The 19,067-nt window shown below is 50.7% G+C and overlaps 1 protein-coding gene across 1 annotated transcript; it reads right to left on the bottom strand.

Annotated features, from left to right (window-relative positions):
* Positions 1–2,020: 2,020 nt before the first annotated feature.
* Positions 2,021–18,261, bottom strand: LOC116967591. The gene is made up of 5 exons (XM_033014207.1): positions 18,118–18,261; positions 17,797–17,968; positions 17,023–17,091; positions 3,283–3,635; positions 2,021–2,029 (listed from the first exon to the last, which is right to left on the bottom strand). The coding sequence occupies exons 1-5, from the start codon at positions 18,259–18,261 to the stop codon at positions 2,021–2,023; spliced, it is 747 nt and encodes a 248-aa protein (XP_032870098.1).
* Between the last annotated feature and the right edge of the window lie 806 nt (positions 18,262–19,067).

Here is a 19,067-nt window from a genome sequence, read left to right as displayed (position 1 = left end):
ATCAGCCTGGAGATGAGAGAGAATGAGGGACACAGAGAGACAGGAGATGGTGCAAATCCCCAGTGTTTATCAGTGACACAATTACTGATCATATTAATGTTCTGTGTCATAGATACATAGACAACAGGTGCAGGAGGAGGCCATTCGGCCCTTTGAGCCAGCACCGCCATTCATTGTGATCATGGCTGATCGTCACCAATCAATAACCCGTGCCAGCCGTCTCCCCATATCCCTTGATTCCACTAGCCCCTAGAGCTCTATCTAACTCAGATAGAGTCAGACACCCAGTGAATGTAAACACAATCTCTCACAATCTGGGACTTACCCCAGATTCTGTATTTTACAGTGCGGGTTCCTCAGAGCCGCAGACATCAGTTTCACTCAAGAATTCCCCAGTTTATTCCCACTCAGCTCCAGCTCCGTCACCGTATGGTTTGTACTGAGAGCGGAGGCGAGATCCTCGGTTCCAGAATCTGTGAGACCGACACGGCCCAGCCTGGAGATGAGAGAGAGTGAGGGTGAGGGACACAGAGAGACAGGAGACGGTGCAAATCCCCAGTGTTTATCAGTGACACAAGTACTGATCATACCAATCACCATCAGGGGCACTGAGGTGGAGGTGGTCGCCAACCACAGGTACCTTGGTGTGCAGCTTGACAGTGAGCTGGACCGGAAGAGTCATATGGAGGCGGTGTACAGGAAGGGACAAAGTCGACTGTATTTCTTAAGGAGGCTAAGGTCATTCAACATCTGCCAACCCCTGCTGTGCAGTGTCTACAATTCAGTGGTGGCCAGTGCTCTGTTTCTTGCTGTGGCCTGTTGGGGTGAAGGCGCCCGCATAGCGGACAAAAACAGACTGGACAAGCTGATCAGGAAGGCCGGCTCAGTGGTCGGGGCTGAGCAACTAACGGTCCAGCAGGTGGCAGAGGCCAGAACTCTGAAAAAACTGGGTTCAATAATGACCAATCCCACTCACCCACTACACGCCCTGAAGGTGATCAAGAGCAGCACTTTCAGTCAGAGACTGATTGCACCAATGTGCAAAACTGAGAGATATAGGAAGTCTTGTATACCAGCTGCTATAAGGTTTTACAATGCACAAAAATAACTTTGCACTTTTTTAGTATTCATTCATTGTATTTTAACTTATTAAGTATGGAAGCTATCTGAGGAAATGTGTGGTGTTATGTCTGTCTTGAAGCTGTTGTGGCACTGTAATTTCCTGTAAAGGATTATTAAAGGATCTATCTATCTATCTATCTATCTATCTATCTATCTATCTATCTATCTATCTATCTATCTATCTATCTATCTATCTATCTATCTATCTATCTATCTATCTATCTATCTATCTATCTATCTATCTATCTATCTTAATGTTCAGACAACCAGTGAGTGTAAACACAATCTCTCACAGTCTGGGACTTACATCAGTGTCTGTATTTTACAGTGCGGGATCCTCAGACCCGCAGACACCAGTTTCACTCCGGAATCTCCCAGGTCGTTGCGTCCCAGTCTAAACACAAACAGAGTAAGCAACAAATTGATACAAACCCCGGCCAGCGAGGCTGAGATTGATAACTTCTCCCAAAGGGATATTTCTGGAAACACCTCAGCACATTAATGAACAAATCTCTGTGGTTGTGGTGTTTGGTGACTTTCACTATTTATTCTCATTCCCCGACTGACGACATGTTCCCATGTAGAGAACGGCGGCAGGCAACACTCGTGACCCGTGGGAGGAGGGGGAGGGGGGGGGGAAGACGACCACCGGTAACCCGGGGGAGGGAGGGGGTAAAATAGGAGGGGTGCCCCCCCTCCCCGTGCACAGTGACGGCTGCTCGGCCCCATAGAAGGGGTGCTGGACGGAATAACAAATTAGTGAAACAATCTTACAGTTCAGTGTTAGTGTCACACGGACAATTACCCCAAGCGCTGACACTTGTGCAGAGCCGGTCCCAGCCGGTGGAGACCTTCACACTGAATGCGGCAGTTCAGCAGGTTGAGGTGTTTGATTGTATCACAGAACCTGATGACATGAGACAGGACCGCACAGTCAATCGGGGTCAGTCCCAGTCCACTGAATGTAAGTGTTTCCACATATCCCAGTGTCTGCTGAGCCAGTCCACGATTCTGAGACTCAAACAGGTAGTGCATCGTGTTCAGGAAGCTCCGTTTACCAGCTTCACACCGTGTGTTTCCAGCCCAGCGTTTAACCTCCTCCTTCACCCAGTCAATCACTCGGCAGGTTGTTTCATTAGGAAATTGACCCAGAAACTCCTCCAGGATCCAAGCTGCCCGTGGGGAGGAGATACCAGCGACAAAACGGAGAAAACTTCAAATCGCCCATCTGTCGTGCTGTGGGCTTCAGACAGGTGTTTCACGATATTCCCGGGATCTACAGTCAGGAATTGTGCGAGTGCGGCTACAAACTCTTGGATGGGGAGGTGCGGGAAGGTGTACACCACGCTCCGGGCTGAACCCTCTCTCTCCAAAGGTTCCATCAGGAACCCGGACAGGAACTGGGAAGGCTGCAGAGTGTATTTGACCAAATCATCATCTGTGAACTCAATGTTCTTCTTGGTCACTCCAGTGAAGGCCATCTGACCAACCCTCAGTAACACCTCACGGAGGTTCTCAATCTCACAGCCGTGGTTTTTCAGGATGTGGTAAATAAAGTAGCAATATAGTTGGGTCATGGTCTTGGGAACTCGCTGCGGGTCCCGGTGTGTTTGTGTGAAGAAGGGGCCCAGTGTCATGCCGAGGATCCAGCAGTAGGAGGGGTTGTAGCTCATGGTGTAAAGGATCTCGTTCTCCTTCACATGTTTGAAAACAGCTGCTGCCACCGACTGATCTTCAAAATACCTGGTGAAATATTCCTTCCGTTCCTCACCAACAAATCCCAGGATTTCAGTCCAGACACTGATCTCTGCCTTTTCCAGTAAATGTAACGCAGTGGGGCGGGTGGTCACTAGCACTGAACACCATGGGAGCAGCTTGTGTTGGATTAAACTGGTGCTTAGGTTCTGTGTCTCTCCGACTGTCAGCAAAATCGATTCTGCCCTTGAATTCATCCAGACCGTCGAATATAAACAGCAATCCCTCTGGGTTCTTCCAGACCTCTCCTAGCATATTCCCAAAGTAAGGATACTGATGCAGAATTAGTTGCCTCAGGTTTATTCTGCAGTCAATTGTGTTTAAATCCCGGAATTTGAAACTGACGACAAACTGGAAGTGTCGGTATATTTTCCCCGTGGCCCAGTCATGAACAGTCTTCTGCACCATTGTTGTTTTTCCGATCCCCGGGACTCCGGCCACGGCTGCTGAACTCCCAGCTTTGTGCTCAGACCAAAATCTCTTCATTTCCTTGAGGAAACCTTTCTGGAACAATTGATCAATTCGTATTTTTTCCAGTTCTCTCCGCAGATGTTTTTCTTGCCACTCCTCATGGTCCCGACCTCTTGCCAACAGCTCATGTTCCACCTGTGTCCGATCTCGAACAGTGGAGATGATTGTGAGCTCAGCGTATCGATCAAGCAGCAGGAAATTCTTAACCTTCTCATTCATCAGGATTGTGTTCACGCTCAGTGTTTCAGTCTGTTCCCGCAGAGTCTCCTTGTGTTGCCGTTGAACATCTGTGGACATAGAGACAGCATGTCTGTATCTATTCTGGTGAAGGTGGAACAGCCATCATGTGTTCAGCAAAAATAGCAGGGGGATGTTTTAACTGAGCCTTTGAGAAATCAAAATTAGAGAGGTTGAAAATGAACAATGGCCGGGAATACGGGGCCTGAATATGGGCACTGGCCTTCACTGATCACCTGTACTGAGAAACACTGTGGAGGGTAACAGTGGACGGGATCAATTACAATGTGTTGGGCTTCATATGGATTCATTTAATTTAGTTTTACTTTAGTTTCGAGAAAACAGGCCATTGGCTCAACCAATCCCACACCGATCATCGATCACCTGCACGACTCCTTTTCTTCGCACTCGGGGCAATTTGCCAGAAGTGAATTAACGTACAAACTGCACGTCTTGGGAATTTGGGAGGAAACCGAAGCACCTGGAGAAAACCCACGTGGTCACAGGGAGCATGTACAAACTCCACACAGACAGCAGGCGTAGTTAGTATCGAGCTGGGGTCTCTGACGCTATCTCAGCAACTCTGCGGCACTGGTAAATCCCGGGGGGACCGGGGGGGAGGGGGTCTGTCCCCCAATGTTTTGAGAGGTGGGGGACAATCCCCCTCATGTTTTGTGAAACATGTTATAGCAAAATCGCCATGGAATTTTACAATTTTAAAAAGCTCGGGTTTAATGAGAACTACAGAAAGGTTGTAGTCATTTATCACTTGATTCCTCTGAGACGAAAATGATTTGTTAACTACTACTGTTAGCACTTGTTAACAGCCAGTAGTTAACAAGTAGTTATACAATGTGTCATCAATACATCGATATGCATTCCTCAATAAATGTAATTGTCTTTTGTCCTTCAAGTATTACTGACGCCGCGTTCCTTTGAATAAAATTCATGGGAGAATTTCTTAAAACTGTCACTAATGGCTCCGGACCGCGAGCATGGGCTTCTTCCTGGCGTGCACGTACAGTTCCTCATTCAGCTACGTTATTTAGTCATTTTACCCATCATTTAGAGATATTTTATGAATTTAAAACATTTACGTTTTTTCTCACCTCAGTCTTAAATGGCTTCCACAGTCTTAGAATTAAGGGGAGGCCATTTAAGACTGAGGTGAGAAAAAACTGTTTCACTCAGAGTGTTGTGAATTTGTGGAATTCCCTGCAACAGAGGGCAGTGGAGGCCAAGTCAATGGATGGATTTAAGAGATAGTTAGATGGAGCTCTAGGGGCTAGTGGAATCAAGGGATATGGGGAGAAGGCAGGCACGGGTTATTGATTGGGACGATCAGCCATGAATGGCGGTGCTGGCTCGAAGGGCTGAATGGCCTCCTCCTGCACCTGTTTTCTATGTTTCTGCTTATGTTTATATTTGTTAGTTTATCAAAAGTTTCTTTACGTACATTTTATTAATTTATGAAAAGTTTATGTTGTTCTCTCTCTCTCTCTCTCTCTCTTTTTTTCTTTCTTTTTATTCAACACATCAAATAATATAACAGATCACGTCATACACAAAACGAAATTACATTATTCCACGTGTCATTATAGTACAACATTACAATCATTATTCACAATACTCTCAACCCCACGCGGTGACCAGCGCCCACGGAATACCTCCAAAGTCCCCGTGAACACCGCATGTTCCCTTTCCAGGGACACACGTGCACGGACGTAGGCCCGAAAGAGGGGCAAGCAGCCGACAATTGCCTGACCATCCATCGCCTGCTGCCTGGACCCGCGTATGGCCATCTTGGCCAGGCCCAGGAGTAGACCGACAGGTAGGTCCCACCCTCCCACTTGGCTCTCCCCACACCCTGCCTTGTGTCCAAACACAAGAATCGTAGGACTAAAATGTAACCAGAACTTTAGGAACAACCCCTTCAGATATTGATACAGGGGCAGTAGCCTCTCACACTCCATATAAATGTGGAACACAGTCTCTTCCTCGCCACAGAAAATACAGGCAGCGGACGAGTCCGTGAACCGACTCAAAAGTTTGTTACATACCATCGCTCTGTGCAGCACTCTCCACCCCAGGTCCCCAATGTAAAGGGGGACAACGCCCTTGTAGAGGGACCCCCCACTGGGGACCTTCCCCGCCTTCAGGTGGTAACACCGTCCGCCATGGAGTGTCGGGACGGGAGACGAAGGCAAGGAGGTGCAGAATGTGCAGGAACATTCTATACAGTGAGCGTCTCTTCGCGTCACGAAACGGCACGCTAATCATCTCCGAAAGGCGGCTCAGGTTGTGTGGAGCCGGTGCCCGAGATATATCCCGGAACCGAGGCCCGATGAGCAGATCTGACGGAGCGGGTAAGAGCTCATTCAAAACCACTCTAGGCGCACGCCTCTCCTCGACACGCGCCATGATTTGGTGCGGATCGGCCACTCCCGCAGCCGCAACATCCCCCTCCCCTCGTGGAGCAACACGCTGGCTGAAAACAACCAGATTCCTCACTCTTAACACATCCCGGTAGAAAACAGGCAAGCCCCTTAGGGCGGGTCGACTGATGCCCGCCTCCGGAAGCCGCGAGACCCCCTTAGACAACGACCCCGTCGGAAAAAATACGTGGCCAAAACGTGCCATCTGGGGGAGTTCTCTATATACATATACCTCCTCAGAGTCCTGAGGCGGAGAGCCGCCACCTGGGTACGCACGCATACCAAGGACTGGCCGCCCTCCTCTAACGGGAGACTCAGGACCGCTGCGGAAACCCAGTGCTTCCTATTTCCCCAAAAGAAGTCCACCATCTTCTTCTGTAAAGCATTTACAAAATGGAAGACGGGACAAGAGTAGCCAGCCGGTACCATAACATGGAGGCCACCAGCTGGTTTATGACCAACACCCTCCCCTGAAAAGAAAGAACTCCAAGCAGGCCTGACCAGCGCTCCAGCCTGGCAACCACTTTCGTCTCCAACTCCTGCCAGTTTGCCGGCCAAGCATCCTCAGTGGGACTCAGGTACACCCCCAGATAGAGGAGGTGCGTGGTGCTCCACGCAAACATTACCATCTCCTCTGGCAGGGAGTCCACCTGCCACTGACCCACTAAAAGTCCAGAGCACTTGCTCCAATTAATCCTGGCAGAAGATGCAGCCGAGAATATCTTCTGGCAATCACGCATCATCCGCAGGTCACCAGGATCGGTGAACATAAGGAGTACATCATCGGCATATGCCGAAAGAACCAACTCCACCCCCGGGCCCGGTAGGGCCAGGCCTGTCAACCTCCTCCGAAGAAGACACAGGAACGGCTTCACACAGACCGCGTACAACTGACCTGACATGGGGCACCCCTGACGGACCCCCCTCCCAAACTGAAAGGGAGCCAACAACGCACCATTAACCTTCACAAGGCACTCCACTGCAGCATACAAGAGGCGGACACGGACCACAAAATGCGGTCCAAATCCGAACGCTTGCAACGTTCCGAAAAAGTACTCATGCTCTACCCTATCAAAAGCCTTCTCCTGATCAAGAGACAGGAAATCAGCTGACTGACCAGTTCCCTGTGCTAGATGAATCAGGTCCCTAACCAGTGGATGTTATCCTGAATGGACCGACCAGGGACTGTGTAAGACTGGTCCTGGTGAATCAACTGAGACAGCACGGAGCCCCGGCGATTTGCCATCGCCCGTGCAAAAACTTTATACTCTGTGCATAGGAGAGAGACCGGGCGCCAGTTTTTCAACTGGCGGAGTTCCCCCTTCTTGGGCAGCCGGACAACAACTGCTCTACGCCACGAGAGGGGCATCTCCGCGGTCGCCAGGCTCTCCCCCAGAACCAACATGTAATCACCCCCCAGGATACCCCAGAAGGCTCTTACAAACTTTACCGTCAGCCCATCAAGCCCGGGGGACTTACCCCTCCTGAGCTAATGCAATGCACGAGTCAACTCCTCCAAAGATAAAGGGCCATCAAGAAGATCGGCCACCTCCCTATCTATAATCGGTAGACTCTCCCACAGGTCCTGCTGAGCTTCCCCGCTGACTCCACCTGCGGAGAACAGGGATCCATAAAAGGACCTGACCAAGGCACTAATCCTCTCTGGATCCGTGACAGAGGAGCCATCATCTGCTAGCAGCTCCACGAGCTGTTTGCGGGCTCCCCGCCCTTTCTCCAGAGAGAAAAAGAAAGGCGAAGCTCGATCCAGATCGTGCAGCATCTGGACCCGCGCCCTTACATAAGCGCCTCGGGACCGCTCAAGTTGCAGGTTCCTAAAGGCTTCCTTCTTCTCATGAAACACACACCATTCGCAAGAGTCGCCTCCAACCTGACCCAGGCGAGACTCTGCGTCCATCAGCTCCCTCTCAAGCTTCTCAACCGCTGAGTCCCGCCGCCCGGTCGACCTCCACGTGTATTCCTTACAAAAAAATACGGATGTGAGCTTTCCCCACATCCCACCACTGCCTTAGGGAAGAGAAGCACATCTGCCTCTCTCTCCACCTCACCCAAAACCGACTGAATGACTCCCGGAAACACCGATCCTCCAGCAGCCGGTTATCAATGCCAGTACGCAGACCCGGCCCGAACGCACGCTGGATTAAAATCCGCACGCACCAGACAATGGTCCGAGCATGGCACCAGCTGCATTGAGGCCGCTGAGGCACGGGAAACAAACGCTCGGGAGATATATTCGATCAATGCGGGAACCACCTCCCTCAGACCTCCGCGAAAAAGCAGTGGAGTCTGGGTTGAGGTCCCGCCACGCAGCAACCAACTCAAAAGAATCAATCAACCCTCTCAGCTTCTTCGCTACAGCAGGGGCACACTGAGTACCAGAACGATCTCGCACCTCAAGTGTGCAGTTAAAGTCCCCCCCAAGGAAGACACACTCTCCCCGATCAATAGTGCTCAACAGAGCACTCACCTCCTGAAGTAGGCCGGCCTGCATCGTGCCGGAGCTGGGGGCATACACGTTAATGAAATGCAACGGCATGCCATCCAGGCTCACGGCCAGATGCAGCAAACGTCCTGGCACAACTTCTTGCACTTTTATAATATTCGGCAGGAAATTCTGAGCCAACAGAATGGCCACCCCACTCGAATTTGAGCTAAGATGACACATATAGACCTCACCTTCCCACTCCAATCTCCAGGTGGGTTCATCACTGACAACAGTATGCGTCTCCTGCAGAAAACACACTGCAAATTTCCCCTCCCTAAGGACGGATAAAAGCTGGAATCTGCGAAAACTCGCTCTACTCCCGTTTAAGTTTAGGATAACTAACGTGAATGCACTGGTACATTAAATTGAAATCCTCGCACTTCTCCTCCTGGGCTCTCTAGCCCTCTCTCTTAGGAGCTCCAAAAAGTCCCCAAGCTGGCACTGCTCAGAGCCAGGAAGATCACTATCCTCGGTGGCAAGGATAGCCTCGAGAGTTTCAGCTAAGGCCGACAGATCAGCCCACCGCCTCTTAGCAGCCTCAATCTTTTTCTTGTTGGTACGGCTTGTTTTTAAAAACTCCCGCACCTCACAGATAACAATTGCATGAGACTCGTCCTTGGTTCCTGGGCTATCGGCCAAGTTACTCGCACCTGACACAACACGCTCAGCATCACCAAGGTCATTTTCAGAAGTCGAAAGACCAGAGCTCTCTGGAATTTCGCTAACCCCTTCACACAAACTGGCCCCATCCCTCTCCCCCTCCTCCGACATGTCACCACCCCCAGGATCAATGCCGGGGAAGGGTCCCGAAGCCCCTATCCGCATCACGCAGCCCACTGACTGGCTGGGCTCCTGCGCTCTGTCCTCACCCTCCACATCTGGGCCTGGGGAAGAGAAAACAAGAGGCACCCCCAGGGTCTGTGGTAAACTGGCACCCCCAGAATCCGAAAGAACGTCGCTGCCCGAAACAACTCCGACCTCCACAGCACCGAAAGCACCCCCTCCACTGGCAACACCCAGAGGCTCTCCACCAGTCTTTTTTCTCTCCCCTACCAACTCAGCCGGCAGTACAATACACACCTCGGCACCTCCACTGGCTCCAATATTGAGCACTGATTGGTACACCCTTCCCCCCGGCCCCCCTCCCTCGGGCTGACTCTGCTCATCCCCCGTCTCAGGGTCCACACTACCAGGGGAGCTTGCCCCACCCTCCTGCGTGCTAAAACCCTTAGTAGGCCTCTGAAACGAGGGGACCTCCTCCGACCCAGCGGACGCACCCCCAGGGGAGCCAAGATCAACACACGATGAGATACCTCCCTCGGAGGGCCCCTGAGACGAAAGGACCTCCCCCCGCCCTGAGGACACAGCTCCAGAGGGGTCTACCCCGTCACCTGACCATGTGGTACCCTCGAGAGATCCCTGAAGCGGAGGCTCAACCTCCAACCCAGAATACGTCATTTCCTGACCTCCACCCACAAAACTGCACCGCCCTTACTTTGGACTCACGTCCTTGCTCTTCCTCGCCAGGCCCAATCCTCCTTTTTGTCCCACTAGCATGCGGCGGTGTGGTGACCTCCATAAAGGAAGGGTCTTCCGCCTCCACACTACCCCCAGCCACTTTACTACCCGCACGTGTTACCTTCCCTACTCCCGTCAGAGCCACCTCAGCTCCTTGCTGGGCCACGGCAGTTTCACTCTGGACCTCCCTGGAGCTGACAGGCACCCCTTGGGTGATCTCCGCACTCGGCAGTTGCACACCCACCTGCTTTTGACTCGCTTGGGTAACCTTTTTCTGCTTATTCCTCTTCTTCTTCTGCTGCTCCCATTTCTCTCCACCCTCCCCCTGTGCCTCACCTTCAGCCACCCCCACAGGTTCAGGATGTAGGAAGCGGGGGCCCTCGCTGCCCCGGGTCCCCAAGGCGGAAACTGTAGACCCAGAAGGGCTATCCCCGCTGTCCCGGATCACCGAGGCAGAGCCAGCAGCCCAGCCAGGTCAGCGCTTCCACCCCGCCCCTCCGAGGCATGACGAGCACCCCCTGATGGGCCAGCAGTGCATTCCTGGGCCGCTGCGCTAGAAGTTCTGGCAGCGACCCCGTGATTAGGACATTCCCTACGGAGATGCCCATAACAACCGCACGCATGACACCGTGCCTTTCCCCACCCCACCTCGAAACTCCCCCCATCGCCTTCCCCCATCCCCACCTTCACGAACACCCTCCTTTTGAAACTGAGAATCCCTTTTTCCTCCGGGTCCCCCCCAGGGTGCATGAGCCTAAAGCACTTAGACCGCACCTCCCCAATCTGAGACAGGTGTGGAATGAGTGTCGCATCCGGAATACATGTAGGGCAACTCCGCAGGAGAACCGGTCTCACCCTGGACTCCCATGGGTCCACCGGTATATGGACCCCCCCACTGAAATCCCCCTCTCCACCACTGTGGCCACAGCCTCCCGGTTCTTCAATATCATCTCAACCTTTCCCCTCTCGAGCTCGGAAGAGACAATAGCCCCCCTACCAAGAAGGGCATTCATAGCCTTCGTAATTGCTCCCCTGGACATCTGGGGCCCAGTTTGAACCGAGATACCAAAACTGTCCCAGTCCAAGTCAACATGAGGCTCATGTTCAGATGGCCTCGCTTCCGCTGCTGATGTCACTGCTGCGTAGCTCCTCTCCTTCGGCCGCGCTCCCGCCAGCTCCCGGCACCCCAGCAGCTCAGCAAATTAATTCCCAGGGACAGTCACAGTCCAAAACAATCCTCAAAAAGCAAAATCCTCCAGCTGAAGAAGGAACGTTCCAAACGCGTCCACGCCAAAAAGCCAGCTCGCCCTGTCTTGCCGAACGCCAAAGCACCTTCTTCACATTAAGCCAGGCAGCCGCACTGTGCAAAATGACTTTAGGGCAGAGAATCAGTGCCAAAAACACAGCAAAGGCACCGAAAAACTTCAAACCCTCGATATCCAGGCACTCTTGGCAGTCCGCCAATGACAGCCGCACCCTGCTCCCTCGACAATGTAGAAACTTCGCAGGGGATTTTCACGCTAAATGGTGGAGTTTTTAAAGCATTGGAAAGTTTCAACAGTCCAACAATAAGTCAGACTATGAAGCCCCTCTGCCTCTGTTCCTTTCCCAGCGACAGAATCCTTCAAAGGCTGCTTAAACCTTCTCAGCCACTGGAGATGAGAAGGACACAGCCTCTCTCTCTAGCAAGATCCGAGATGAGGTAGAGAGAGCTCGAGGAGAAGAGAGAGAGAGAAAGAGAGAGAGCGAGGTATGAGAATGAGATATCTCGCCGCTCTAGTATAGCTATCTGATCTATATCTCTCTCTCTCTCCTGCTCTCTTCTCTCTATCTCTCTCTCTCTCTCTCTCTTTCTCTCTCTCTTCTCTCTCTCTCTCTCTGTCTGTCTCTGTCTCTCTCTGTCTCTGTCTCTGTCTCTCTCTCTCTATCTGTCTCTCTCTCTCTCTCTCTCTCTCTGCTTTTATTTGCAATAGTCTTCTTGATGTTATTTATCATGTTGTGGTTGTAGCTTTTGAAAGAATTAAATGGGTATCGGATATTTTAAATCCATATAACATCCCTAATTATCTAAATGGCATCAAGTTGGGAAAAGGGGAAGTACAACGGAATCTGGGGGTCCTTGTACATCTGTCTATGAAAGTAAGTATGCAGGTACAGCAGGCAGTGAAGAAATCCAATGGAATGTTGCCCTTCATAACAAGAGGAACCACATATAGGAGCAAAGAAGTCCTTCTGCAGATGTACCAAGCCCTAGTGAGGCCACATCTGGGGTAATGTGTGCAGTTTTGGTCTCCTAATTTGAGGAAGAACATTCTTGCTATTGAGGGAGTGCAGCTAGGTTTACAAGGTTAATTCCCGGGATGGCGGGACTGTCATATGCCGAGAGAATGGAGCAGCTGGGCTTGTACACTCTGGAGTTTAGAAGACGAGAGGGGATCTCATTGAAACATATAAGACTGTTAAGGGTTTGGACACGCTAGAGACAGGAAACATGTCCCCGATGTTGGGGGAGTCCCGAACCAGGGGCCACAGTTTAAGAATCAGGAATAAGCCATTTAGAACGGAGACGAGGAGACACCTTTTCTCACAGAGAGTAGTATCTGCCTCTTTTATGCATATTCAGAAAAAAGATTAAACATGTGGCAAATATATTATTGCAGCCTTTGTGTCGGGGAAGGGGGAAAGTCGCAGTTGAATAATTTGCAATTTCCATTTCTGTAAATAAGTCATTACACACATGTATCTTTACAATGGTCTTTAATGAGAACACAGGGTTAAACAATACATGAGTTGTCACTGATCCCAGTCTGCTACTGTACTGCGCAGAGGGAGAAGAAGGTGTTGTTATAAATGATAACTAAGGCGGGGTTAGTAGTACTGAGGTAGCTATATTATTGGTTGCATGCATAAACCATCTACATCCTTCCCCTTAGAAAATCAAACATGGCGGAGAGCCAAGGCAACGAAATTGAACAAAATCACCATAACGAACAGGCGGCTTCCTAACACGGCCCGAACGCGTACGGACCAAACCTTCTCCCCCTTCACCGGAAAGGCCAGAGGAGGTGGGCGGACCCGGAAGCAGCGAGACCGCGGTGGAGACCGAGAGCGGCAGGGGTGATGGACATGCAGGAGGGGTAAAACCGCGAGTGGCACTGGGTGTCCCACGCTGAGGAGAACGAAACACGCGAAGGGTTTGAGCCATGCAGGGTCCGGCAACGGGAACGGCAGCAGGTGGCTGGAACAGGTAGGGCAGGGTCGTCTCCGGAGGGTAGGGTCTCGCAGGCGGTGGGCTCGGCTCATTCACGGCGAGCAGGTGCTGACGGCTCCTGCAGTAAATAGTCCCTTCAAAGTCAACAAGGTAAGAGCGAGGCGAATCGGCCACACCAACCACGGTGGCCAGACGGGGATAGCCACTGGCAGTCTGTAGACGAACGGTCTGTCCCGGCCGCAGAGGCTCGAGTGGTTTGCACGATCTGTCGTGGGACCGCCTCTGGATGTCGTGTTTCTCCTGTATGCGCGTCTGGACGGAGGCAGGTTCCAGCACACGAGGCAGCAGCTTTTGTTGAGCAATCGGGATCGGAGGTCTGGTCGTTCTGGACATCAGCCGCAGGGCAGGGGACCCCATGGTCGGGTCTCTGGAAATGTTACGGAGGTTCAGGAGGTCGAGGTAAAAATCGGAGTTTGCCAGGCGCGCTTGCTCTATTAGAAGTTTGGCACTACTGACAGCCCGTTCCGCAAGACCGTTACTCTGCGGGTACTCAGGGCTGCAGGTGAAGTGGAGAAAGTTCCATTTGTTGGCGAAGGTCTTGAACTCATGGCTGGTAAACTGCCTGCCATTGTCGGTCTGCAGACGGACCGGCGAACCAAAAGTGGAGAAGTGTCTCCTTAGCTTGCGCATGACCATCTCAGACGTGAGGGAGGTCAGAAGGTCCACCTCGAACCAGTTCGAGTACGAGTCGGCCAGGACAAGATAGTGCTTGCCACGCCACTTGAAGATGTCGGCGGCCAATGAGGTCCAGGCCAGGGCTGGCCCGGGTTGTTGCAAGAGGGGCTGCCTTTGCTGGTGGGGGGGAAAGGCTGTTGCAGGTGGAGCAGGATGAGATGCGGTCCCGGATGTACTTGGCCATACCGGGCCAGCAGAATTGGCACTGTGCGTGGGCGATCGTGGCATCAACGCCCGGGTGCCCGCTGTGGGCCACGCTGTAGTACTGGTCACACAGGGAGGAGGGGACCACGACCTTGTGTTCCTTAACGATAACGCCGTATTGGATGACCAGTTCGTCGCGGACCAGGAAAAAGGTCTGTGTCTCTGCAGGCGCGCTGGCTCGATTGATTGGCCAGCCCCGCTTGATCACCGAAGAAAGTCGCTGCAGAGTGGGGTCGGCAGCAGTGTGCTCGACTAGGCACTGAAGCTGCTTAGTGGGGACAAAGTCAACGCCGAGCACCAGGAGGTCTTCCTGTTTGTAGCGGTGGCGGTCGCAGGAGGCCCGGGGGGCGCGAGAGAGAGCGTCAGCAACTTGCATCTCAGTGCCTTTTTTATAGACGAGCTTGAAGTCAAAACGCTGGAGCTGCAACATCATGCGCTGCAGCCTGGCAGGTGCAACGTGGATCGGCTTGTTCAAAATGGTCACCAGCGGCTGGTGGTTGTAGAAAGATTTAAATGGGCATCGGATATTTTAAATTCATATAACATCCCTAACTATCTAAATGGCGTCAAGTTGGGAAAAGGGGAAGTACAACGGGATCTGGGGGTCCTTGTACATCAGTCTATGAAAGTAAGCATGCAGGTACAGCAGGCAGTGAAGAAAGCCAATGGCATGTTGGCCTTTATAACAAGAGGAGTCAAATATAGGAGCAAAGAGGTCCTTCTGCAGTTGTACCGCGCCCTAGTGAGACCACACCTGGAGTATTGTGTGCTGTTTTGGTCCCCTAATTTGAGGAAGGACATTCTTGCGATTGAGGGAGTGCAGCGTAGGTTTACAAGGTTAATTCCTGGGATGGCGGGACTGTCATATGCCGAGAGAATGGAGCAGCTGAGCTTGTACACTCTGGAGTTTAGAAGGATGAGAGCGGATCTCATTGAAACATATAAGACTGTTAAGGGTTTGGACACGCTAGAGGCAGGAAACATGTCCCTGATGTTGTGGGAGTCCAGAACCAGGGACCGCAGTTTAAGAATAAGGAATAAGGCATTTTGAACGGAGACGAGAAGACACTTTTTCTCACAGAGAGTGGTATCTGCCTCTTTTATGCATATTCGGGAAAAAGATTAAACATGTGGCAAATATGTTATTGCAGCCTTTGTGTTGGGGAAGGGGGAAAGTTGCAGTTGAATAATTTGCAATTTCCATTTCATTCTTTTTCCACTCTGTGCAATGTGGGCTGATCGATACCGCGTCACTCAGCTATCTTTCACTCGTGCTCATGAGATTGATTTCAAGATGCTCAGATGATCTTGTAATGCGGTCATTGTTCCGAGCGCCAAATCCCTTCAGCTGTACCTGCAACTGAAGCTATGGGTGGATTAGTAGACCTTGAAGAGGCATTGACACTTTGTTTTTATGTAGAGGGTAAATTGAGGTAAGGTATGTGATTTGAGAATATCGTCTGGGGGGGGGGGGGGGGGGGGGGGGGGGGGGGGGGGGGAGGGTAGAGGAAGTACGAATTACTTGACACCACTGCTAAAGTGGCACTGTTAAATGCCCCAAAAAACAAATGAACTGCAAATAAACGTAAAAATACAGGTTATCTGGTGTTTTGTGCGTGGGAGCTTGTTGTGTCCGTTACGCAGACAACCAGACGGTATTACAACGTTTAAACAATAAATATAATGCTCTTCTTGTGGGGGGGGGGGGGGGGGGGGGGGGGGGGGGGGTGAGAGGAGATAACATTGTTCGTTGTCATTCATACTTGTCATCGGGCCGCCAGGAAATGTGTGTGTCCCCATGTTTTAGAAGCGATTTCCACTCATGGGCACTGTGACACCACTGTGCCACATGTGTATCAGGACAATGATACTCACCTCGCATAGTCAGGTGTGAGAAGGCAGCTTTTGTGAATGGACCGATTCTAACCAACAGCTCATGACATCATGGAGTTTCCCTGTCCATTTCCTGGAATATCTGGACTGGCGACGGGATTGGATTCATTGTACCTGCTCCGTGTGTTCCAATAACAAGGCCAAATGACATTCACCTCTGAGTTTCTCCAGCATTTTTGTGTACCCTGACATTCACCTCTGCCCAACCCCTACATCTCATTGTTCATTCTGGTCAAATTCTGTATTCATCTCCTAATGTACGTTAGGGCCTTTATCCAGTCTGTGTCCACCACACCATCATGTAAATATTATATCCAAAAACCCCAACTATTCCTTTATATTCACTTTATCACCTTGTTCCAGGTTCTCCCGTCGATCCATATAGATCACTGTTCTCAGGACAGAGCCAGCGCCATTGAACACAATCTCTTTCCTTCTCTAGGCTGAGCCAGTGTTGACTCCACAAACCTCCATCACATCCCTACTCTGCATCACTGCGGTCTGCTCTGGACGTGGCAACCATCATCTAAACGCAGGCAATTCCCCCGGAACTCCAAGCAAGTCTGGGTTCTGCTGTATAATTCCGCATTGCAACACTTCTACGCTGCAGTTGGAGGTCCCGATTTTTCCTTCACTCGAGTACGTTTTGGGAATTGTCGGGATTCTCCGGCAATGCTGCCGAGAGTGGAGTTCGTGGACTTGCTGACTGACAGACAGCAGCCGGTCGCTGGATTCCACACGGAGGAGTTTGATTAAACATCGTGACTCCACTAAATGACTGAGGATTGTAACAAAAACAAATAGTTCCCCATCCTCCAGACCCAGCAAGGAAGGCCCAGCGCCCAAGGTCTGTCAGATTCTGATCAGGCAGCTGAAGGCAGACATTCCGTTTCAGAGTGAAAGACAGGCGGCTGTGGGAGTCCCATCCCATCATTTACCTTTCAGGTGAGTGGGCACTTCAGATAAACCTTGCCCTGCATTGTCCATGTAGGCGAACTGGCCTTGACCTGTTTAAACAGGTTGACCTATTAACTTGTGAGCTTACATCCCAGTGGTATGAATATTGACTTCTCTAACTCAAGTACTGTAACTCTTGCTTTCCCTCTCTCTCCAACCCTTACATATTCACAGTTCTCCGACCAGTCTGACTGTCCTTGATTACATTTTATTTGTTTGTTTTGTTGTTACTTTCTCCTCGCTAACAATGATCTATTCCAGTGCTTCTTAAACTAGTTCAGTATCATTCACTCTTGAGTCTTTATCACAACATTTCTTTCACCCACTAAATATTCTTATGTTTTTTGGTAATTTTCGTCTTATTCTCCCTTGTATATAGATAGCTGAATAAATTAAGTCATTCACCCCTCTAGTTTAATTCATCGCGAACCAATTTCATTCACCCTTGGGTGAACCATTCACCAGTTTAACAAGCACTGATCTATTGTACAATTTCATTGATCTCATTCCTCTTTGTCCGTTTTCACACCTTACACTTCCTTATCTCTGTAGCTTCCACTCCCCTGACTCAGTCTGAAGAAGGGTCTCGATACGAAACGTCGCCCATTCTTTCTATCCTGAGATGCTGCCTGTCCCGCTGAGTTACTACAGCATTTTGTGTCTATCTTGTGCTTAACTTGTATGGTCCTTTTTGTTCATTACTGTAAGATCAGCAGCATCTACAGCTGAAGTTTAATAGTCTAATGTTGCCGTACCTTGAGCCAGTATCTCTTTCAATAATCTGCTCAGTTTCGGTTGTGTTTGACGTATTTCCGCAAGGAATTGCCACATCACCCTTCGTGCCCCAGAACCCTTCTCCATCACCAGATTCAGGAGCAGTTTGGAGGCGGCCGCTTGGTTTCCCTTCTCTGCGAGTTCAGTCACACTCTGTAATGAACAATGGTGAACATATTGAGGAGCGGAGGAAGGCAAGCAGCAATCGGGAGAAAAGGGCCAACTCCGAGACAGGGCCCTGAGCAGCAATGTCACCGTGCAATCCTTAGGCTGACAATGACCCACCCTGGACACCGACTGACCCAGCACAGTCTGACTACCACAGGGTCAGTGTTGAGCTTCCCCAGGGAACTACAGGAAGAGCACACGTCACTACTGGGCCCAATGAGGGATCTGGTGTCAGCTGGGGAACCGGTAGCGAGGAGAAGCCAGTGACCACAGGACATGTGCGCAGGGAGAGAGTCGTGCTGAAGCAGCAGTGAGGCAGTGAAATATGTATGAAGTGGAACAATCACATGGGGAATGTTGTGGTTAGGTTGGGTTTGTATTTTTGGTGTCATACAGTTTGGGATCATGCATAAGGTCCGTGATCACGTCATTAATTATCTCCGCGGCTGCCTTCCTGGTATGTGTTGTTAATAATTATTCAATAATGTTAACCTTTCCACCGCTGTAATTATGAAACTGTGAAATACTCCTAAGGAAAAGGCAACTACAACACGAGGCTTGATGTAATGTGCCCAAACGCCGGGAATCACTGGGACTACACAGCCCCTTGTCAGGGCCTTTGGACCAAGTATATGAAACATCATGGAAGACAAGCTTAATACAATCTGCGCTCGCAATACCATGAGGTATCATATCACCAGATGTCACGTAGCCCAAATGTGGCTAAACATGGGAATTCAGGACAATTGGTGACTTCTGTTGGTGCTGTGATCATGTGTTGGTCAAATACAGGCTCAGTGTTGCTGCATCTCCAGACTGCTTTGTGAACTTTGATCCACATGTGCCCCTGATATTTCATTCTCCAGCCGTCCCTTTACATTGGTTCTCTCAGTCTGTGTTAAATTTAGAAACAACACAAATCTGCATCTCTTCCACTGACATGATACTGTCGCCCAGTGAAGTGATCCGCGCCCGTTATCATCAAGCCAAGTCCATCCACAACCTCTTCAATCGCCTGCTCCAGTCGGTCCCGGTAGAATCTCGTCAACTGTAAGAGCTGGTGATCGTCACAGTTTGACAGGAA

The sequence above is a fragment of the Amblyraja radiata genome, chromosome 40 (assembly GCF_010909765.2).
Source record: "Amblyraja radiata isolate CabotCenter1 chromosome 40, sAmbRad1.1.pri, whole genome shotgun sequence".
NCBI classification, from domain to species: domain Eukaryota; kingdom Metazoa; phylum Chordata; class Chondrichthyes; order Rajiformes; family Rajidae; genus Amblyraja; species Amblyraja radiata.
This window is presented reverse-complemented; position numbering and strand designations above follow the sequence as displayed.

What these genes read in the sequence shown, in the direction of transcription:
- LOC116967591 (XM_033014207.1), bottom strand. Translation starts at nt 18,261, where the DNA reads ATGTCCTGTGGTCACTGGCTTCTCCTCGCTACCGGTTCCCCAGCTGAC. An exon ending in TGGTAGTCAGACTGTGCTGG is followed by an intron (nt 17,969 to 18,117) that starts GTCAGTCGGTGT and finishes TGTTCATTACAG; the next exon opens with AGTGTGACTGAACTCGCAGA. An exon ending in AGTGCCCACTCACCTGAAAG is followed by an intron (nt 3,636 to 17,022) that starts GTAAATGATGGG and finishes CTATGTCCACAG; the next exon opens with ATGTTCAACGGCAACACAAG.